We start from the raw sequence: 23,909 nt of genomic DNA on the forward strand, positions 1-23,909 counted from the left end.
AAAATATATATATATTAAGGCCCTGATTTAAACCCAGGCCTTTTTACCTCCAAAGCCCAAATTCTTTCCACTGTAACATACACAAAAAATTCCTCAAATAAAAATTTATAGAATCATAAAAATGTAGGATGGCATATCTTTAGAGACTCTCGATTTCAACACTTCACTTAAGAGATAAGAGAACTATCAGGGGCACCTGGGTGGCTGTCGGTTGAGCATCCAACTTCAATTCAGGTCATAATCTCACTACTTCATATCCTCTGTCCCCCCCATCTCTGTCCCTCCCTCACTCACACTCTCTCTCTCTCAACAATAAACAAACACTGGAAAAAAAGAGATAAGAGAACTGTGGTAAAAAATCTCTGAAGATGGTCACCAACAATTCCTTAGCTCCTCCGTATAAGCTCACCACTCAAGAGGCAGAGTCTATTTCCTCTCCTACCTACTATATGATTTGCTGACCAATAAAATATCATGGAAGAAACAAGGCTAATTCCAGACACAGCCTTTAGGAAACCTAGCAGTTTCCACTAGCATGTTCTCCAGGGAAGCCAGCCGCCATGCTATAAGGGAGTTCAAGCTAGACTACTGAATGCTAAGATACCCTGTGAATAAAGAGAGACATCATGGAGGAAAACCAAATGTGTGAGCAAGACCTTCTTGAAATTTCCAGCCTAGTCTGTATCCGAAAGCACTCAAGACAGTGACCCTAGCCAATGTCATGTAAACCAGAAAATCTGCCTGGCTAGATTTTCTTTTTATTTATTTATTTTTCTTTTTTTAATGTTTTATTTTTGAGAGAAAGACAGAGACAGAGATAGAGTGCGAGCAGGGGACAGGCAGAAAGAGAAGGAGACACAGAATCTGAAGCAGGTTCCAGGCTCCAAACTGTCAGCACAGACCCTGACACAAGACTCGAACCCAAGAACCATGAGATCATGGCCTAAGCTAAAGTTGGACATTCAACCAACCAAGACACCCAGGCGGCCTCTGGATGGATTTTCTGACCTGTGGCATCACGCAGTTTGGGACTGGTTGGTTACACAGCTATAGATAACTGAAAAAAGAGGTTAACTGACCAGTCCAAAGTCAGGAATACCAAGGACTAACATCAAAGCCCCCTGACTTCTAGCCCCGGCCACCTGTCACTGTAGTCCACCATGTAAACAAACACACAAACAGGATACCAAACCGAATGACTGACCTATGGCTTTACCACAACATCCCACTGAACACAAATCTGAACAAAATCACTATACAGTAGTTGCCTGCAGTTTCATCTTACAGTTTCAGTTCCCTGCAGTCACCCAAAGTCAGGAAGCAGATGACCCTCCCCCTGACAACATGTAGTAGCATATGCCCAATCGTAGCTTCATGCTACATCATTCACCTCACTTCATCTCATCATGTAGGCACTTTATCATCTCACATCACCATGAGAAGAATGAGTACAGTACAAGAAGATATTCTAAGAAAGACCACATTCATGTAACTTTCATTAGTTATTGATATAATTGTTCTATTTTAATGTTCTCTCTTACTGTGCCTACTTTATAAATTAAACTTTACTGTAGGTATGTAAGTATAGTTAAAAAAAACACACAAAACACAGCATATATAGGGGTCAGTACTATCTGCGAGTCCATGCATCCACTGGGGGTCTTGGGATGTATTCCCCACAGGTAAAGGGGGACTCCTGTACTCATTTGTTCACAACTCAGCTAAGCAGGGCACTCTGGCATCTCGGTGCTCCACTAACCTACTGCTGTTTACAATCTGACACATTCATTTCTCAATGCAAATCCTCCTGAGGAGAGCGAAGGGTAATCATCAGCCTTGTCTGTGCCTAACCTAGGGCATGCCAGGATAAATGATAGTTTGCTAAGTAACACCTCACACTGGAGGTGTTGAAAACAATTAGACTGGTCCTCACTCCAAAGAACTATGAGACCAGAAACAAGTAAGATGCTGAGGCCAACTCCCTCGACTATTGTACAGATTGTTAACCATAAAACAATCACCAAGGGCCATGATATTCATAAAATGTTATTTTCCCGAACACTTTCACAGCATTGTCTTTTATTATAAATCCAATATTCACAAGAAACACTGTCAGACACATAGTGCTATTATTCCTATTTTAGAGCTGAAGAATGGTCAGAGAGGTAACAGGATTCACCCCACGTCATCCAATTTTCACAACTGAAACCACAATGTGAATTCAGGAAACCTGACTATATGTCTGATGCTAATTTCATGTTCTAAAATCCTTTCCTCAAGTACCTGATGATCTAAATTTCACAAAGTACTACAAAAAAACCTAAAGCAACATGCATAGAATACAGACAATCACAGAAATTTAGGACTCGACATGACCTCAATACTATCCACAACTTGTTTGCCAGCATCTATAGGGCATAGTGTTTCTTTTGCATCTCAGACCACACTTGCAAAACACTGCACATGCCTGTGTGACAATGTAGGGTCACCATGAAAAACTCATTTCTTGATTTTTCATGTGGTCTTAAAATCAGAATATTACTGTCACATGCTCACTCACATGCGACAAAGTGATATATGCAGTGGCTTAGCTTCCTATATTACTTAATCACGGGCATTCCAAGCCATTACTACAAGAGGAGCTTTTAAAGGACAAGAAGTGAACACTGTGCATCCTTCTGTCATATGGCTGGCTAGACGGCCTCACACAGCTCTTCCAGTGGGATGTCCTTCACATGGAATCCCCAGGGGCTGTAGAATGCAAGAACACTCTGACTCTTCAACCGTACATCCCCAAAATGAATGGTGATGATAACAATAAGGAAAGGGGAGTAGGAAAAGCAGGAAGTGCAGTAACACCATGAATTCAAAGACTTGTACCAGTCCCAACCAAACCCTCAGGCTTTTACTGCTGGGACCAGGGCTGGGCTGGGCTCCCAAAGCTTTCCAAGGACAAAGGGAGGGATCCTCACTCTCAACGCATCACTTCCGGTTCCTGAATCTGGAAAGGAAGCACACCAGAAGCAGTCTTGTATCACTCTAAGATGTTTTCTCTGAGGCCACTTTGGATAGTTTGGGTTGCCGTGACTGTTTTTCTACTGCTGCAGTTACTGGTGATGTTTCCCGGTGAAGACAATTATAAGACAGAGCAAACTAAATATCCACAGGCATAACAAGCTATAGACGAGAGCATGCACACAGCTCCCAGGCAAACAAACACTGGCCTGCAGGATGTCATGATAATTTAAGAATGAGCCAGTGATTTTAAAAGCACTTTAATTGCTGTGTTTCCTTGAATCACAAAGTCTGCAGACATACATACGTAACAAAACACAGAACAATGATGCCCTCTACAGCCTTCAGAGAGAATCCAAGGAACTTCCTGAGTTCTTGTATCTGGTGTTAAGATCCTGACTCTACTTTTATACCTAGAATTGCTTTTTATATTAGACTAAGTTATAACATACAAAGAATATGCTTTGTACGTCTGTTGGAAAAATTAAAGTATCAAGGTCTAAAACTAAGGTGCTAATCTAAATAAAATATAATAATGTCCAAGCAGTTAACATTATACTGAAATAATTTACTTTCCTAAAAGACATACAGAAGCAAACTCTACACATTGTCATTTTAGATATTAAAAGAGGCTATTTTCAAAAGAATTACTTAAAATATTTTCAGAGCAGAACTGTGGACTCCTAAAAGGAGAAATAAGTTGAGAAGAAATATAAGAAAAGAAATATACCACAAATAGAGTATTATAACATTCCCCATCTGGAACCCCCCCCCCCAAAAAAACTGCTAAAAAATAACTCTAAGCTCAAGTGACTTCCCTGTTCTCCATGAGCCACAAGGAAAGAAACTTCTTATCTTTGTAATAAGGAAAGTGAGGGGTTACTGAGCACCTCAGAAATATTTCAGATTACTCAAGGCCTGTGTGCATACAAAAGAAGCAGAGCAAAGGTCCTTCTTCTCGGGGAATGTGGCTGGGGTAGTATGTTGTAAAGCCACGTGTAAACACGTGGGGAACATGTAGGAAACATAAGCTGCACACAGGAACAAAGTGAACAATGGAACAAAGTGAGAGGATAATCAATGTGAGAAAAGTTTAGATTGTGTGTCAAAGGGAAAGGGAGTCATTAATCAAGCCTGGAGACTAAGGAAGAAAAGGTAAGAGAGAACAAGAAGAGAGAAAACCACAGGCTAGATCACTGCAGAAAATGCAATGGCATCAGTTTCAGAGGAATAGGTGGGCCCCATTCCCAAGTTCCAAGATGAAACCCTGGGTCAGAGTTAAAGAGGAAGAGAGAATAGTTATAAGAGTGCCTTAAATCTAGCCAGAAAGTTCAGATCAGATCTGATTAAACAGAAGGAATTACTCTGATCACTTAAGGAAGTAACATGATGAAAATGGTGTTAAAAAAACATTATCCTGGAACTTGCCTAGATAAACTGGGATGGCAAGACAGGAAAGGCAGAGATCATCCAGAGATTAAGGTAGAAATAGAAACCACAAGGATCATAAAGGCTGAATCTGTAAGAAAAGAAGACAGAAGCAGCAAGTCCAAGACACTCTGCAGAGAATGGATGTGTTAATACACGTTAGCAGGAATAAAAGACAAGGAGATATCATAAATGGACATGCCTGGGATGTGTGAGGGTAGTGTCACAGGCATTCAAACCAAAAGCCAGTTCAGAAGAAAACTGTGACAAACTGAATTCTTAGTTTGAGGTTTTCGGGATCAGTGTAGTTAGAGATGTGACGGAGGCAGGTGGAAAGTTGAAATTGAGAGGATGAGAAGCCAGGGATGTACTTAAGCACTTTCTAATCATCCAAAAAAAAAAAGAATAGATGAGCTTATACACACAGGGAGGATTGGAAAAATAAAGCCCAGAAACTGGGTGTCTGGCCAAAAAGAATGAACACTTGGAAAAGGAAGTTTCATTTCAAGTCCAACAAGAACTTTGTTTCAAAGTCATCAACACTCAAAGCAAATGCCCTATTGAATGAGAAGGAACCGAAGAGCTTTAACCTGAGGCAGAATTAACTGGGTGACTACTGGAGAACTCTGAATTTTATGTCGAGTCTCCCAAGTAATCAGGGCATGTTCTGCTGACCACAGTTACCTGCAGGGCCAGTGTAACAGAACAGATAATATACAGTGGGGATAAAGAGCAGCCTACTTTGGTTGGTGCGTGTCGTCCACCACTAGGCAAATTCTTCCTGGCTCTATGTCTTGAAAAATTAAAGCTCTCCAAGGAACAGACAGAATTAAGAAGAAACTGGAAGATGAAGAGCTTAAGTACTGGGAGAAGAAATGCAGAAGTACTTCTTTTTACCTTGATAAGTTTCACAAAGACAAATGCCTTTCTACAAACATTTCCAGGAATCAAGGTTACACACTCCTTCTTTAAATTCATTTCTAAATAAAGAATGTAATCATTTAAAACTTCTGTGATTTATTTTGTTAGGGCACTTGAGTTTTATTCTTTCTTAAAATTTAGAATAAAATTCATTACCTAGACTCAACAAATATGAAAATATTTGTATAAATCTTTTTTTTCAACAATACACAAAATCAAAGCCTCAGCTTTGAAATGAGTGCTGATGACAAAGTCAATACCACATTCCCCTTTAGGTAGACTAAAAATCCTAGGACACAGAATTAAAGTGGTTCATGAGGCAAGCCAGCAAGACAAAAGCCCATTTGCTATTCAACTTTCTCTCTTTCTCTAGAAGTTCAAAGAGCTCCTCTTCACTTTTACTTTTATTACAAAGAGGAAATTATTGTCAATTCTTAGACATATTTCTCTTTTGGTGGTTGTTCTAAGGAATGCAGAAACTAAGGTTAACTGAAATTCAGAACAGTACATAAAACTTTAAAAGCTACAAAGGAGTAGAAAGGAAAAAGATAGTAAAGATGCGACATTTTTTTCAAAAGTAAAAATCTCTCCTCTACTCCTAAACATTAATAAAATCTTAAACTTGTTACTTTAGAGTTAGAAAATGACTCAGTCTTCCTGCCCCCAAACTCCAGCTCCCCACCCTCCCCAGAATCAAAAGCAGACAAATATCAACAGCAAAAGTAAAAGCTTTAAGTCTCCTGGAGTGGGTGGGAAGGAGGAGGAGGGGGTCATTACACATTCTCTGTGAAAGAAGACAAAGCCAGATCCACATTCCAGGGAAATCTGTCTGGTCGAGTTTTTCCTTAAATACAGATTGGCCTGTCACTAAGCCAAGCTCTGTAATCTTCCCAGGCTGCCACTGCTAGGGAAGCCAGGAATCCCTTCTAATTAATCAAGCCCTCCCAACAAAAATTTTCCCACCCACAATAAAGTAGATTGAGGGGAGGAGAAGCAGCAGAGCAAGCTTTGTAGCCAAAAGAATTCTAGACTTTAGTGTAATACCTAGCTAATCCAAGAAAACAGATGCAGGAAGCAGAGGAAATGATCTACAAACAGAGACAGACAATGAAGTAGGAACCTTTCAAAGTATTGCTTTGCTGGAACCCAAGGTGAAAATTTTAAATCCTAAGATGTAATTATTATCGGGAGTGAGGCCTGGCAATACCACATATTTTTAAAAATACCTTTAAAGCAGGGGATGGACCCATAAACTTTTCAGAAGCAAATACCATATATACTGATTTGACATTTTTGACCATAATTTGTTATTCAAATTTATTTTCTTCTTATTAAAGCGTTGTGTTTTTATGGGAAAAAGCCCATGATTAATACAGTTTATGTCCATGTCTATTTCTTGTTTCCACTTGTAAAGGAAACGGCCTTGCCTTGGCCTTGCTAATGTATCCACCTTGCAGGCAGTTTAGCCCAAGGGAACTTCACTGAAAGCTTACTCTGACAAGAAGCAAAGAGGTGGGAGCATAGAAGGATGCATGGATTGAGACCCATGGTGTCCAACACAGCTGCTACCAGCCATGTGTGTTTCCTGAACACTTGAATTGCGGCCAGCAGGAATTGAGGTGTGCTTAGGAGACATATTTATACAGAAAGATAGACAGACAGACATATTTCAGACTTCGCACGCAATAATGTCTTTTGCTGCAACTGTTCAACTCTACCATTGTAGCATAAAAGCAGCCAGAGGCAATATGTCAACAAATGGGAGTGGCTGCATTCCAATAAAACTTTATTTACAAAAACAAAAGCTAATCTCTGAGATGAAATTTGCTGACCCCTGGCCCCTAAACAATGTATAGTTTTGGAAATTCTAAAATACTGGAGTGGGTGCAGAGCTAGAATTAAGATCACTAAGGAGCCTTGGGAAGGCATGTGTTGGCTGTCACCACTACGCACAAATTAGGAAGGAGTCCTGGAAGTATGGGGCTTATCTCCCTGCCACAAGTTGCCGTGACCCACAAGTCAAGAGACCCTGAAAGCTCTGGCTCCAAGGGCTCTCATCTCATTCACTGTTGCCATTTCCTGGAATTCTGGCCTAGGAGACAATTATAAGAAAGAGTTCAAGGACAGGGACACAATGAGTTTAAAAAAAAAAAAAAAAAAGCTCTGTTATGTGCAGGAAGGTCAGAACTTTCTTTTTTTCTTCAGTAAAGAAGGATAAACTGTTTGCATGGATAATTAATACCATTCCAGGGAAAGTCAAGGAATAAACAACAAAGGTGCAAGGGGCAAACTATCTGGTTTTCACTGGGTGTCCTATTACTTTAGAAACCATGCTCTACCCAAGTATTTTTCAACCCAGAGAATCAAAAGTACATGCATCTATGGGAAAACTTGCTTAACTCCTTTTAAATTTTACTTACGCAATTATGGATTATGGTAATGCATATATACAGACTGCAGCTATTTTATCGCTTCTCAGCCTTTTGGCTAAGATCAAATGTAGTATCTGTTCTTATCAGATTGCAGCTATTTATCAAAAAGAGCCCTGATCTGCCTACGCAGTCACCACCCTTCCCCAGCTCTCACTCACCAGGAGCAGCTACACTGAAAGCAGCTAATTTGATCTGGTATTTACTATCATATTTCTAAATACTATGTTATCACCATCAATTTCTCATTACTTCAGTTTCACATACTTTCTACTGATAAGGACAATGCCTCCAACCCACCACCCACACATTTCCTTCCCCAGTCTTCCAACATTCGGAGTTCACAACATATGGAATGAACCCTCTGTGCAAAGCTGAGCCATGGAGTGCACTGTGCTCACTTTCCTGTCTTGTATACCCTTTGGTTCGCTTCAGTTAAGAGCTGCATCATTTTTTTGTGTAGCTTCCCATGTTCTTGTCACTACATCATTCCCATACTCTCTGACAAACCTAAAAAACCTCCTCTCTGTACCCTGAAATATGTGAGTGATTTCATCCTTTCTTGTTGGAGATCTTTTTCGTGGAACCCTATATCCTGTGCCAATCCAACTAGCTGTTTTCTAGGCAGAACACACTGCTGACCCCGTGGGATCCACTCAGGCACTCACCTGCAAGCCTGCCTGTTTCCCAGGCCCTCTGTCTCACTCTTGCTCTGTTTACGTTCTCGTTTTGGAAAACCACATCCTTCCTAAAACAGAGCACACACTAGAAGAAAATTTTTTTAGACTTTGCATCTCTGAAAATGTCTCTGTTCTGCCTTACCTGTCAGAAAGGCTAAAATCAAAAACACAAGAAACAAGGAGTGTTGGCAAGGATGTGAAGAAAAAGAAACCCTAGTGCTGTGCTGGTAGGAATGCAACCGGCAGGGCCCCTGTGGAAAACAGTATGGAGGCCCCCCAAGCAATTAAAAATAGAATTGCTATATGGTCAATCAATGGTAAATTCCCATAGAAGTACTACTGGGAATTTACCTAAATAACATGAAAACACTGTTTGTAAACATTAGATTAATAATTTACTAACTAGTAAAAGATTAGATTTTTATAACAAAATTAACAAACCTGATCTAAGCAACATATATATTTCAGTGCATCTGAAAACCATCACATTTTTCAAGTGCTTATGGAATACTTTCCAAAATACAGGAATTATGATAAACAATAAAATGATTATTCGAAAATTCTCGGGATGCCTGGGTGGTTCAGTTGATTAGCCATCCAACTTTCCATTTTAGCTCAGGCCATAATCTCAAGGCTCAGGGTCATGATCTCACACTTTCTGAGACAGAGCCCAGAGTAGGGCTCCATGCTGACAGCAGGGAGCCTGCTTCGGATTCTCTCCCTCCCTCTCTTTGCTCTCCCCAACTTGGACACATGTGCACTCTCTCTCAAAATAAATAAACTTAAAAAAAAAAAACTCCCCAAAATTAAGAAACTATGTAATACGTATTTTAATAACCCACTGATGAAAAATTAAATCACAGCAAGAATTAGAAAATATGTTTATTTGTAAAACAAAATCCCTACTTTAACTGCATCTGTAACAGAACAAGAGGGATACAATTAAAGTAGTAAATGTTTAGAGAGAAAAATTTATAGCTTTTAAGCTTATATATTAGAAAAGGCTCAAAATCCATGATTTAAACTTACCCTTTAAACTGGACAGAGAAGAACACATTTACTCAAAAAAAAAAAAAAAAAAGAGAGAGAGAGAGAGAAGGAATAAAATAATAAAGAATTTTAAAAAATAGAAAACAAGTACACTACAGGAAAAAAAATCAAAGCCAAAAAATGGCTCTCTGTCTCAAAAGCCTAGTAAATACATAAACCCGTAACAGTACTTATAATCCCTCCTTTGGAAATGCAAATCAAAACCAAGTTATCACCTCATACCTACTAGAATGGCTATTATCAAAAAGACCCAGAGAAAGGAATGCTGGTGGGGCTGTGGAGAAAGGGGAACCTTGGCTGAGGCATGACTGGTGGGAATGCAAACTGGTGCAACCATTATGGAAAACAGTATGCAGGTTCCTCAAAAAACTCAAAATTCAACCACCATGTGATACAACCATTCCATTTCTGGGTATATATGCAAAAGAAATGAAATCAACTCTCTCAAAGAGCTGTCTGCACCCCACGTTCACTGCAGCACTATTCACAATACAAAAGACAGGGAAACAAACTAAATGTCCATCAATGGATGAATGAACAAAGAAAATGTGGCGAAAATACACAACAGAATACTATTTAGCCATTTAAAAAAAAAGGAAATCCTGTTTGTGAGAAATGGATAGACTTTGAGGGCATTATGCTAAATGAAATAAGTCAGAGAAAGACAAATGATGTAGTATACTCTCACTTATATATGGAATCTAAAAACATTAAACTCCTAGAAACACAGAACAGAATGGTGGTTGTTAGGGGCCAAGTAGATGTTGGTCAAAGGGTTAAGCTTTCAGTTATAAGATGAATAAGTTCTGGGGATCTAATGTGCCAACAGTTAACAATACTGTATTGTATACTTGAAAGTCGCTACCAGAGTAGAGCTTTAATATTCTTACCATAAGAACAACAAAATGTTAATTACATAAGGTAAAGGATATGTCAACTAACTTTACTGTGGTAAACATTTCACCACATATCAAATCACTGCAGTGTACATCTTAAGCTTACACAATGTTACATGTCAGTTATATCTCAATAAAACAGGAAGGAGAAAAAAAATCACCCCTTAGAAGATTCAAGCCTGCTGGTCAGACTATGTGAGTGCCAGGATAGTTGAGAGCTGGTATCCGAAAGTCCACAAAAGGGTAAAAGAGAAAGGAGAGTTGGGAAAAAACTCATTCCAGCTAAGCTCAGAGTTGTTAAGAACTTCAATTTTCAGTTCTCTGTACAATACTGGACACAGAAATAAGGACTGGATTGTAGATATCCTCATATAATAATAATAAAGTAATACTTTGTGGTTCATAACGGGTCAGTTTGTCCATAGTTTCTTGGAGCAGGAACTATTCAGTAGAGCTTTTTCCTTCATTCTCATTTTTTTTAATGTTTATTTATTCTTGAGAGAGAGAAGAGAGAGAGAGAGAGAGAGACAGGGGGTGAGTGGGAGAGGGGCAGAGAGAGAGGGAGACACAGAATCTGAGCTGTCAGCACAGAGCCTGATGTGGGGCTCAAACTCACAGACCTCGAGATCATGACCTGGGCCAAAGTCAAACACATAACTCAAACTGACTGAGCCACCCAGGTGCCCCTCCTTCATTCTCTTGATAAACTATAACCTTCAGGAAAATGCAACTAAAAACAAAATCACTGCTTGCAGACCAAGGAAGCAACATGGAAGCTTGCCATCGATCCAGGGCTTCAACTGGGGGAAGGGAAGGGAAAACAGCATGGAAAATACTAAAAACACCACCTTGTGCCAGACTCCGTTGTGGGTTGCAAAGTTGTACTGCCCACAAGGTGGTGGAATCCCAAGCCATGAAATTAATATAAAGCCTGGTCCAAAACCACTGAAATGCCAGTGGCTCCCGCTGAAGTAAATGTGAAACTGCTCAGCTGCACTACAGGACTCTTAGGTCCTTCCACCCATGCGTGTCTCTGTGTGTGTGTGTGTGTGTGTGTGTGTGTGTGTGAGAGTGTGTGAGTGTGCACGTGCACATGTGCAACATGGACCATGTGCAGGATGTGACTGAAAAAATAGGAATTAAAAATTACACACATGAACATTGATCACCAATTTATTCCACACTTACTATATACTAGTGGAAGTAACAGAATCATCTAAAAGAGACTGAAATAAATTACTTTAAAATTATAAAGATAAAGGAGGATACAGAAACATATTTTTAAAATAACACAAGTATGTATATATAAAAAGAACTGATAGATTTGAATTAAAAAAAAAATAACCAGGGCATCTGGGTGGCTCAGTGGGTTAATCATCCGACTTAGACTCAGGTCATGTCGTCACAGCTCCTGAGTTCAGGCCTGCTTTGGATTCTGTGTCTCCATCTCTCTCTGCCCCTCCCCCACTTGGGCTCTGTCTGTCTCTCTCTCTCAAAAATAAACATTAAAAAAATAAAATAAAATAAATAACCATACACAAATTCTCAACTTAAAAATATAGTCACTAAAAATAAACAAGAGTAGATTAAATACAGATTAAATAGCAAATTAAAAACAGATGAAATTTTGATGAACTGGAAGAGGTCTAGTAAAAAGCACTCTGGGGGCACCTGAGTGGCTCAGTCAGTTAAGTGTCCAACTCTTGATTTGGGCTCAGGTCATGATCTCACCGTTTGTGGGTCTGAGCCTCGCACTGGGCAGCATGCTGACAGCATGGGGCCTGCTTGGGATTAGTTTTCCCTTCTCTCTCTGCCCCTCCCCCATCCCTCTGTTTCTCAAAATAAATAAATGAACTTTAAAAAAAAGAAAAAAGCACTCTGAATGCAAGGTAGAGACATAAAGAGAAAAAACAAAAGGCAAATGGCCAAGCAGCACCCATGTAAGCCTACCAGAGCAGCATTCATAGGAATGTACAATGCATCCCAAACCAGAAAAACAACAAGCCTTTAGCTTGAGACTTCACAGTGAAATTGTGAAACCTCAAAGACAGAAATAAAATCTAAAGAGCACCCAGAAAGGGATAATTTGATAACCGAGAAAGAAATCACAATGAGGCAGAGAGCAGACTTCTGTAGTGGCTAGTCTCCCCAGATGCGCCCCCACAATTCCCTTCCCCATGAGCACATGCTGCTTCTCGCATCAAACTGCTCCTATCCATGGGCCGGGCCCTCTGACTGTGCTGACCAGTGGAATGCAGCATAAATGCCACCTGAGACTTCTGAGCCCAGGCCTTCAAAGAACTGGCAAATTATACGTCTGTATTCTAGAAACTCTTGCTCTGGAACACCATCCCTCAAAACTCAGCCGCCATGCTAGTTGGTGCCCAAGCCACACAGAGTAGCCATGTGACTGAGAATGAAGGGCAACAATTAGCAGCCCCGGGGGAGATCCCAACCCCAGCCAGAGTCAGCTGGCAGCCATGTGAATGTGTCATCCTTGAGTTCCAGGTGAACTGAGTCCCCAGATAACTGCAGCCTCAGCCATCATCAAAAAGAGAAATGACCCGAATGATACCAGGCAACCTGGAATCATAAGAAAGAATGAAATGGCTCCTGTTTTAAGCCACTAAATTTTAAGGTAGTTTTAAATATCAATATCTACAATGTTTCTCAGTTGCAATAACAGATTCCAGGAGACAATGACAAATATCCAAGTGCTGAGGACAAATAACACTCAACTTAGATTTCTATAACCAACTTTCTAGAGGTAAGACAAAAAATACATTCTCAGACAAACAGGGAAAGCTCACCACTTCACAATCTCTCATGAAAAGAAATACTACAGAATGCAGGGATACAAGAACTAATTGTAAGCAATGAAATTTATAAATATGTTGTAAACCTAATAAAACATGACTTGATAAAAATAATATATAACTACAATATTAAGTAGCATCTGATCTGGTTAACTCCTGTAATTTGTCGGTGTTGGTATTTCTGTTCTTAAGTTTATTTCTTTAGAGAAGGAGAGAGAGCACGAGTGATGGAGGGGTAGAGAGAGTCCCAAGCAGGCTCTGCACTGTCAGCACAGAGCCTGCTGTGAGGTTTAAACTCACGAACCGTGAGATCATGACCTGAGCCAAAACCAGAGTCAGGCAGTTAACCAACTGAGCCACCAAGGCGCCCGTTTTTGATGTTCTGAATGGACTAAATGTAACACTAGCATATAAAAGATGCCCTACACAGCCAACACAGGTGAAGGTATCTCAGAGACCTTATCTCACTATCAATTCTTCCCCTCCCCTTCCCCACCACCCCTCACACACGGTTCTCTGATCCCCCCTCACTTGAGAAGGTCTCAGCCCCAGCCATCAAGAGAGACAGAAGAGAAACTTATAAAAATAAAACAACAGAGAACCACCAGGCAAGAGATCTCTCAACAGGCATTCACCCACCGGCAGCATTTGCCACCTACCTATTTTCATCTGCTTTGTCATAATCAAAAATCATGTCATCAAAATACAAATGTGAAGAACAATTTTTAACATTAAGGATCAAGTTATGACCAAAAGGCATCTTACTTAGATTTTAAGCAAGAAATTCTTATAACAATATGAACTATTAATTTTCTCCCCTATCTCTTTTTAATTTTTTTCTCAAGGGAGAGCAAGTTTAAAAATATGTAATGCTTCATGAATTTGCATGTCATCTTTGTTCAGACGCCATGCTAATCTTCTCTGTATTGATCCAATTTTAGTATATGTGCTGCCCAAGCGAACCCCTCCATCTCATTCTCAACATGCAAACCTTCAATCACCTAAAATTTTCAGTAAAATCCCTAGTTTAAAGAGCAGAAGGAAAGTTCAGAGCTTCAATAGTCAGCGTACACAAATGTAACCATTTTAAAGGAGACTATTAAGTGCTACTTACTTTAACAGCAAATTTCTTTGATGCCATGGTTTACTGATTCCAGAATAATTAGACCTTTAATAGAAAAGAAAAAGTTGTAAGTAGGTATATAAAAATCTCTTGCAATATAAATGTTTACTTATGACTGGTCTTAAAAGTATATTAAATTAGTAACTTAAAAACCACTAACAAAGGGAAGCACAGGGTCAGATGTGTTCTACCAAATGTTTAAAGAATTAATACCACAGGGCACCTGGGTGGCTCAGTTGGTTAAGCAGCTGACTTCGGCTCAGGTCATGATCTCAGTTTGTGAGTTCAAGCCCCATGTTGGGCTCTGTGCTGACGGCTCAGAGCCTGGAGCCTGCTTTAGAGTCTTTGTCTCCCTCTGTCTCTGACCCTCCCCTGCACACACTGTGTGTGTGTCTCTCTCTAAAAAATAAACATTAAAAAAATTCTTTTTAAAGAATTAATATCAATGCTTCACAACTCTTTTTTAGAAAAAGGAATCACAAGATGGGACGCCCGGGTGGCTCAGTTGGCTAAGCATCTGACTCTTGATGTCAGCCCGGGTCATGATCTCGTGGGTTCGTGGGTTTGAACCCTGTGTCAGGCTCTGTGCTGACAGTGTGGAGCCTGCTTTGAATTTTCTGTCTCCTTCTTTTTCTGTGTCCCCACTTCTGTCTCAAAAAATTTTTAAAAATTAACATTAAAAAACAGAACCACAAGAAAAACTTCTCAAATCATTCTAAGAGGCCAGTATTATCCTGAAACCAACACCAGAGAAATCACAAAAAAGGCAAACTACACACCAATATCCTTTATGAATAAAGACACAAAAATCCTCAACAAAATACTACAAACCAAATAGTATATAGAGGATTATATACAATGTATAAACTTGGATTTATGCCAGGAATACAAGGTTGATTTAAAATCTAAAACTTACTCAATATAATCCACTATAGAATATAAGAACCCACATGGTCTAAAATTTAAAAATTATCAAAACCCAACACTCTTTTATTAAAAAAACATCCAACACACTAGTAACAGAATACACCCTCAACTGATAAAGAGCATCTATGAAAAGTCCACAGCTAAAATTATACTTAATGGTGAAAGACTAAAGATGAGGAAAAGACAGTGATGTCTGCTCTTACCAGTTCTATTCATCATTGTATTAGAGGGTCTAGCCAGGCCAAAAAAAAAAAAAGGCATCTAGATTGTGAAAGAACGGTTAAAATGATCTCTATTCACAAATGACATGTCCTTATATGTACAAAATCTTAAAGAAATTTAAAAAACTACTAGAATTTAATAAATAAGTTTACCAATGTTGTAAGACAGAAAATTAATATTTGAAAAATCAGCTATAGGGACGCCTGGGTGGTTTAGTCAGTTAAGTGTCCAACTTCCGCTCAGTTCATGATCTCACCGTTCATGGGTTCGAGTCCCATGATGGACTCTGTGCTGCCAGCTCAGAGCCTGGAGGCTGCTTCAGATTCTGTATCTCCCTCTCTCTCTGTCCCTCCCCTGTTTGTGCCTGCTTTCTCTCTCTCTCTCAAAAATAAACAAACATTAAAAAAAATTTTTTTAATCGGCTATATTACTGGGGAGTCTGCCTGGTGCAATTGGAAGAGCACGCAACTCTTAATCTCAGAGTCATGAGTTCGAGGCTCACTTTGGGCACAGAGATTACTAAAAAATTATCAACAAACAAAAGATTTTTAAAACCAGCTGTATTTCTACATACTAGCAATGAATAATCCTAAAACGAAATTAAGAAAACAATTCCAGGGTTGCCTGGGTGGCTCAGTTGGTTAAATAAATAATTCTTGATTTCGGCTCAGGTTATGATCTCACAGTTCAAGGGATTGAGCCCTACATTGGGCTCTGCGCTGACAGTGCTGAACCTGCTTGGGACTCTCTCTCTCTCTCCTTCTGTCTCTACCCCTTGCATGCCCTCTCTCTCTTGCTACCAAAATAAATAAATACATATTAAAATAAAAAGAAAACAATTCCATTTATAATAGCATCAAAAAATACTTATAAAAAATTTAACAGGATAATGAGATTTGTACAACAAAAATCATAAAACATTACTGAATGAAATTAAAAACTTACTTAAGTAAACAGACAGACATCTCATGTTCAGGCACTGGAAAACAATACTGCTAAGATAGCAATACTCCCCAAATTGATCTAGATTCAACAAAATCTCTATCAAAATCCCTGCTGAATTCTTTATAGAAATTGACAAGCTTATCCTAAAATTCATATGAAAATGCAAGGGATCTGAATAACTAAAACAATCTTTTCTTTTTGTAATGCTTATTTATTTTGAGAGAAGAGAGCATGAGCAGCGGAGGGGCAGAGAGAATCCCAAGTAGATGTAGGTCTTGATCCCAGGAACCATGAGATCATGATCTGAGCCAAAATCAAGAGCCAGACGCCCAACCAACTGAGCCACCCAAGCACTCCACCAAAACAATTTTGAAAAAGAAGTTGGAAGACTCATACTTCCCCATTTGAAAATACACTGCAAAGCTACAACAATCAGGACAGGATGGTATTAGCATAAGGATAGATAGATCAACAGAATAAAATTGAGAGTCCAGAAACAGACCCCTACACATTTATGGTCAATTTATTTTTAACAAACATGCCATGACAATTTAATGGGGAAATAGTCTTTTCAATAAATGGTGCCAGGATAAATGGATACCCACATGCAAAAGAATAAAGGTGGACTGCTATATCACACTACATGCAAAAATTAACTTCAAATCAACCAAAGGCCAAAATGTAATAGCTAAAACTATAAAACTCTTAGAAGAAAACAGAGATAAGATACCAAAGGTACAAGTGACTCCCCTGCCAACAAAAAAATTGGTTTTATCAGAGGTCTTTGAAATTAAAGTTTTCTGTGCTTCAAAGGATATTATCAAGAAAATGAAAAGAAAACCCACAGAATGGGAGAAAATAATTGTAAATCATTTGATAAGAGACTCATGTCCAAAATACACATATAAGTCTTACAACTCCTTAACAGAAAGTGGACAAAGAATTTGAACAGACATTTCTCCAAAGAAAACAAATGGCCAATAAGCATATAAAGAAATGTTCAAAATCATTGGCCATCAAGGAAATATGAATCAAAACTCTAAGGGCATACCACTTTAGACTCAGTAGCATGGCTCAAGTAAAAAAGACAAATAATAACAAGTGTTGACAAAGTTGTGGATAAATTAGAACTCTCATGAGGGCTGGTGGGAGCTGCTATGGAAAACAGTTTGGCAATTCTTCCAAAAGTTAAACAGACTTGCCATATGATCCAGTACTTCTTAGGTATGAACCCAGGAAAAACACAGGTCATAAAAATCTATACACCAATGCTCACATTATTCACAACAACCAAGAAATGGAAACAACCCAAATGTCCATCAACTGATGACTGAATAAACAAAATGTGGTATATATGTACAGGGGAATATTTGTTGGCAATACAAAAGAATTAAGTACAACTGAACCTTGAACAAACACAGGAGTTGGGGCGCCCGCCCCACACATAGTAGAAAATGTGTGTATACCTTGTGACTCCTCCAAATCTTTACAGTAGCCTACTGTTGATCAGAAGCCTTTCTGATCATACAAAGTCGATTAACACATATTTTGTATGCTGCATGTATTATGTATTGTATTCTTACAATAAAGCAAGCTAGAGAAAAGGAAATACTAATAAAATCATAAGAAAAAAAACGCTTATACTACTGTATTGTATTTATTTAAAAAAAATAATGCAAGTTTAATTGGACCTGCAGAGTTCAAGCCTGTATTGTTCAAGAGTCAACTGTTCTGGGGCACCTGGGTGGCTCAGCTGGTTCAGTGTCTGACTTCGGCTCAGGTTCTCACAGTTCAGAATCTCACAGTTCGTGGGTTTGAGCCCTGTGTCAGGCTTTGTGCTGATAGCACATGGAGCCTGCTTTGGATTCTTGGTCTCCTGCTCTCTCTGCCTCTCCCCCTGCTGTTCGTTCTCCTTCTCTTGCTCTCTCCCTCCCCCAAAATTAAACATTTTTTAAATTTTTTTTAAAAAGAGTGTCCGCTGTGTTTTTATAGGACCCTTTACTGTGCTCAGCCAGGCAACTGTCCTCTCTCACCTTTGCAGAAAATCTAGAGAATTACTTTCTGGAGAGGGTAAGATAGAGGATCTCTGGTCTGGAAAACACCAGGCATAGCATGAAGTGGAGGCTACCCTACTGAAAAAAAAAGAAATTAAGGGAAGATTCACAAGCTTACTGATATCTTCCCCAACCCACAAACCCCTTATGATGGTTAATTTTACCTGTCAACTTATTATCTACGACCAGATAACTAATCAGACATTATTCCTGGATAAGTCTGTGAGGGTGTTTCAGAAATAAATTAGCATTTGAATTGGTGCACTGAGTAAAGCTGATGGCCCTCCCCAAGGTGGGAGGGCATCATTCAATCCATTGAAGGCCCAAATAGAATAATAAGGTGCAGGCAGGAAGAGTGAACTGGAACATTCATATTGAGTTGAGACACCCAGATTCTCCTGCCCTCAGACGTAAGCACTCCTGGTTCACAGGCCTTTGCACAGAGAATGAACTACACCAGTGGCTTTCCTTGTCTTCAGCTGGCAGACAGCAGATCATGGGACTTCTCAGTCTCCATAACAGCACAGGCCAATTCCTATCATATATATATATATATATATATATATATATATATACCTTATACTGGTTTTGAGTCTCTTGAGAACCTTGACTAGTATACCCCTCTAACCTGCCCAGCCTCTCCAAATAGGAGACTAAAACCTCCCCATTCAGGGAACTGGACTAATCTAAAAGGCAGATCTCTAAGTACTGACACCAGGGACTCCCCAAGGAAAAGCCTCCACAGATGGCTCTAAAGTGGAGCCCACACCCACAAGCCCCACCTCTGTATAGAGAACTGACTTCCATCTTTTTAATGCCCCACTCTCAAATACATGTAAACAACCAGGAATCACCTGCTATCCAAGGAAAGCCTCTTTCATGAAAGAAAACAAAACAAACAGAAAAAAAAAATTACTTGGCCCAAACAGAGACTATGCAGGTAAAAGGAACCATTTTTCAAGAACTATCATTAATATTAGGAAGAAAGAAGATACTGCAATGAAAAAGTAATATATACAATAACAAAATAGAGGGACTTTCAGAAAACAATTAAAATTATGATAGCTGAAATAAAAAACAACACGAATGCTAGAGGATCAAGTTCAGTAAGTCCTTCAGAAACTTCAGCAAAAAATAAAAAAAAGATGAAAAATAAGAGAAAACACATTAAAAATTCAAGGACCAGTACAGGGGGATCCATACATGAAAGTTAGGATGGAAATGTCTCATATTAGGGAATATATCACAGTAAAACATCTGGCACTGGGAACAAAACAAAACAAAAAAAAGTACAGAGTGTGGGAGGTGGGTAGAAGTGGCAGTAAGAAAATATTTGTCTCCAAACTGCTCAAACCAAATCCAGAGACTAAAAGACAATAGACAAATATCTTCAAAATTCTGAAGAAAATTGTTTCCAATCTCCAATTGCATTTAAACATGAGGGGGAGTGGGTATTTTGAGACATGTTAGATCTTAAAAAATTTAAATCCCATGCATCATAAATTAGGAAGCTAATAAAGATGTGCTTCACCCAAATGAGGAAATTAACCAAGAAAGAGGAAGATACAGGAAACAGGAAGGCCAAGATGGGCAGAAGGCAGAAGAAATCCCAAGATCTGGTGAAAGCAACTCTCCGCTGAGACCCTGGCTGGGCCAGGAGAGAACCATCAGCGCAGGCTACAGCAGTCTCTGAGTCTCCAGGGGATGCAGCTTTAAAGGTGTCTGCAAGAGCACAAAATTCATTTTAGACAGCTGCTGGAGAATATGAGATTGAACTAGAACAGGAACATGGAAAGCTAGGCAACTGAATAATAACAAGGCAATTACTGATACTAGGGTAAACAAAAACTGCAAGAAATTAAAGAGAGTACTTCATATACAACTCAGTTACAGCTAGCATTTATAGTCATGGTAACAAACACCGAATCGTGTCCTAAACCATATTATGTTTACAACAATATTATGAGGATAGGAAATCCATATGTATTTATGTATTATATGGTAGGGGCATAGGCACTAACCTGAGCAAAAGCTCCCTTTAATGCTAAGGCAATGTTTAGAAGCAAAGCCTAAAATCAGTGAAAAACAATAACCATCACCACAACAGTAATAATAAGGCGGAAATATAACAAGTTAGTAATATGGACCCAATTGTTAAGTGCTAAACTTGGCTCTGACATGAAGAGTAAGTTGAAGAGAGCTGCTCTACAGGAAGGAATGAGGTGAAAAGAATGCCATAACCCACAAGCCTAGTACATCGAACAATTTCCTGTTGAAATTGTGTGCACAGAAGGGGCACCTGGGTGGCTCAGTTGGTTAAGCAGCCAACTTTGGCTCAGGTCAGGATCTCACAGCTCATGAGTTCGAGCCCCATGTAGGGCTCTGTGCTGACAGCTCAGAGCCTGGAGCCTGCTTTGGATTCTGTGTCACCCCCCCAACCCCCCACCCAGCCTCTCTCTTTCTGCCCTTCCTCTGCTCATGCTGTGTCTCTCTCTCTCTCTCAAAACTAAATAAATGTTAAAAAAAAATTTTAATAAATAAATTGTGTGCACAGAAGTTTTTAGAGCAGCACTGGACAACAGAAACAGAATGCAAGTCACAAATGTACTTTCCAATTTTCTAGGAGCAGTAGTTAATTAAAAAATAAACAGAGGGAATTAATTTTAATAATATTTTTATTTAACCCAAAAATCCAACACATTTTCAGCATGTAATCAATATAAAAATATTTATATTCTTGGTGTTTAACTAAGTCTTTGAAGTCAGGTGGATATTTTATGTTTCCAGCTTCCAGCACATTCAGACTGGCCACATGACACGACTTTCATACCTGTGGTTAGTGGCTACCATATGGACAGTGCACTCTGAGAATGCTTGGGTTTCATAACAAGAGACGCACTTACTTCTGTGTGACAGATTCCCAATCTATAAAACAGGGATAGAAATTATCAAAAAGATTAAATAAAATGACACATGAAAACCCCCAATGCACTGGGTCCTTTACTGACTGTTAACAATTACTTAGTCAATGGTGGTTTTTAAATTTTTTTTTCAAAATGTGACAACCTTTGATTCTATTTTTTCAAAGGATAAAAACATCCTTATCCAAACACCAATCACTTTTATTATTCATTTCTATTCTCCAAATGATGTAATACAGGTGATTTAGAAAAATTCTGAAGGACATTCACCTAGTAACTCCAATGTTATTCCCAAAATAAGTTCCTAGAGAATCAGGAACATGTGTTTGAAACAACATTTATAAAGTCATCCTGAAAACTTTATGTAGATCTTTATGTTATTTAAGCCTGATAAAGACAAAATTGGCCCCTTTAAATATTCTAAATTAGGTTTGAATAACTTCTGCTGAGAATTCTTAAGTGCTTCAGCCGATGGCGAAAAGGGAGTTTTGTCAGCAGGTACCCAACCAAGCTGAAGACTGTGATTGAATTATTTTTTAATTATTCACAGGTTTCCCCACATGCCCTTCCTTTCCTGAAGGACAGGTGGACCACACTGAAGGCTGTGGCAAGACTTCAACCCATATCTGCTGTTAGATTATAGGCCATGTTATGGTGAAGGTTACACTTTTCAGCTCACAATAAGGTTCCAGTACCCTTTTCTAAAATACTTATTTTTTTCTTTTTCTTTTTATTAGTAAAGCAAGAGTAGCTGAATTTTTTTAAGGACTGGATTCTTCAAAAATTATCATTGAAGCTCCATCTAAAAAAATATGACATATAGGAATCTATGACTGAAAAGTATATAGTTGTATAAAATAAGTCTGCTAATGTAAAAATAGTCCATATAAGTAAAAGGAACTACATATTTTGCATATATATTTTTTAATTTTTTTAATGTTTTATTTATTTTTGAGAGAGAGAGAGACAGCGTGAGCAGGGCAGGGTCAGAGAGAGAGAGGGAGACACAGAATCTAAAGACATGCTCCAGGTTCTGACCTAGCTGTCAGCAAAGAGCCTGATGTGGGGTTTGAACCCACGAACCTGAGCTGAAGCTGGACCCTTAACCGACTGAACCACCCAGGTGCCCCTGCATATATTTTTTTCTTAATTCCCTTCACCTATTTCATATTTTTAGCTTTTGTATATTTTCAATTCATTTTTTAATATCATACGGCATTCTACCTCTCAGTGTATATAGTTGTTTTCATTTGTTTCCACAATGTTTGGAGCCTCCAAAAGTCACAACTTTTGGGCTAAGAGAGACCTTCCGAACGATCTAGCCAGCCCTGACATCTATTCCCCTACAAATATACTTGTGAGATGAGACCAGGGTCTCACAGCTGTGGGTCAAGGGCAAGAAAAGAGTCTTGTCAACTCAGCCAAGGGCAAATTAAGACCATCTGTCATCTGCAGAACTGCCAAGGTTGACTGCTAACTGGACTGTCAGCCCACCGCCCCTCCCCCCATTCCCAAATCTCCACTGCCCACAAAGGCACAAAATCCCAACAGAGTATGACTTCAAATAGAGCTACATGAGTAGTGATTCTCTCCTGCTAATGGAAGGAAGGAAGTCCATAGCTAAGGAAATGCAGTCTGAATTATTTACCACTGTGCTATGTGAAATGGCATATATCTTCATAAACAAAAAATAAAATCCATCAACATAAAGCCCATAACACATCTGGATAGCCAAGTGCACGGACCTTGAGCCTGCATATCCACTGAAGTCATTTTAGATAAGGGAGATGTAGTTCTTTTGCTTCATTACATCATTAGAGACAAGTGCTAGAAATGAACTAAATGGTGAATTGAAGCAGTTTTCTAATTTCCAAATATGGTAAAAACATACTTACCATCCTGGTAGGAACCGGTTCTCAAAGGAGAACAGCCCTCAGAGCACTGCCTGACACTAGAGGGCGCTCAAGAAATGTCTACTGAATGAAGAAATATTCCAGATAATGGGAACTGAGTCATTTGTGCACCCATTTTATTTTTGCTGTTTTTGGGGAAATTTTCCAAAATGTATATTGAATCTTTATGATTTTTATTAAAAATGCCACATATTGAATATTTCTTTGATATTCAGAAGATGGTTTCCACCTATCATCGCACTGGGCAATACATGTATTCACGCCCCTGTGAGCTGCTACACAACTGTGAAGCCAGGGCGGGTTCCGGCAGCTCTCCTGGCTCTCCTTGAGCTGTCAGAGTGCCTGTCTTCCAAGGCTCCCTTTCCCGCTCGGTTCTGCAACTTAATCATATAAGGCTAGAAACCTAAGGGACCAAGTTTGTCAGGTTAATGGGATATTTCCCAAGCCTCTCTTACATGGATTTGCATGGACTTCAGTGTGAAGGTAACAAAATGGCTATTACCTTAACTGTAGGGTTTCTGAAATGATGAAGTGGCTGAGTCATGGTACACAGGACTGTACCCTCTAGG

At 39.1% G+C, this 23,909-nt stretch overlaps 1 protein-coding gene, 1 long non-coding RNA gene, 1 other non-coding gene and 1 pseudogene across 9 annotated transcripts in view; 2 read left to right on the top strand and 2 right to left on the bottom strand.

Moving 5' to 3' along the window:
* SLX4IP (SLX4 interacting protein) overlaps window positions 1-23,909 on the bottom strand; it is a 183,385-nt gene that overhangs the window by 140,225 nt on the left and 19,251 nt on the right. Inside the window, 1 exon segment of the mRNA XM_029918398.1 lies at window positions 14,350-14,403. Within this exon segment, the coding sequence (XP_029774258.1) occupies window positions 14,350-14,376 (27 nt within the window). The 5' untranslated portion in view covers window positions 14,377-14,403.
* Window positions 1-23,909, top strand: part of LOC115274891 — a 63,203-nt gene that overhangs the window by 8,848 nt on the left and 30,446 nt on the right. The gene's annotated exons all lie outside the window — the stretch shown is intronic.
* On the top strand, window positions 7,832-8,033 carry LOC115275630 (annotated as a pseudogene).
* LOC115275550 lies at window positions 14,094-14,198 on the bottom strand. Its single transcript, XR_003901620.1, has one exon. It is a non-coding gene; the product is annotated as a U6 spliceosomal RNA (small nuclear RNA).

The sequence above is a fragment of the Suricata suricatta genome, chromosome 12 (assembly GCF_006229205.1).
Source record: "Suricata suricatta isolate VVHF042 chromosome 12, meerkat_22Aug2017_6uvM2_HiC, whole genome shotgun sequence".
Classification (NCBI taxonomy): domain Eukaryota; kingdom Metazoa; phylum Chordata; class Mammalia; order Carnivora; family Herpestidae; genus Suricata; species Suricata suricatta.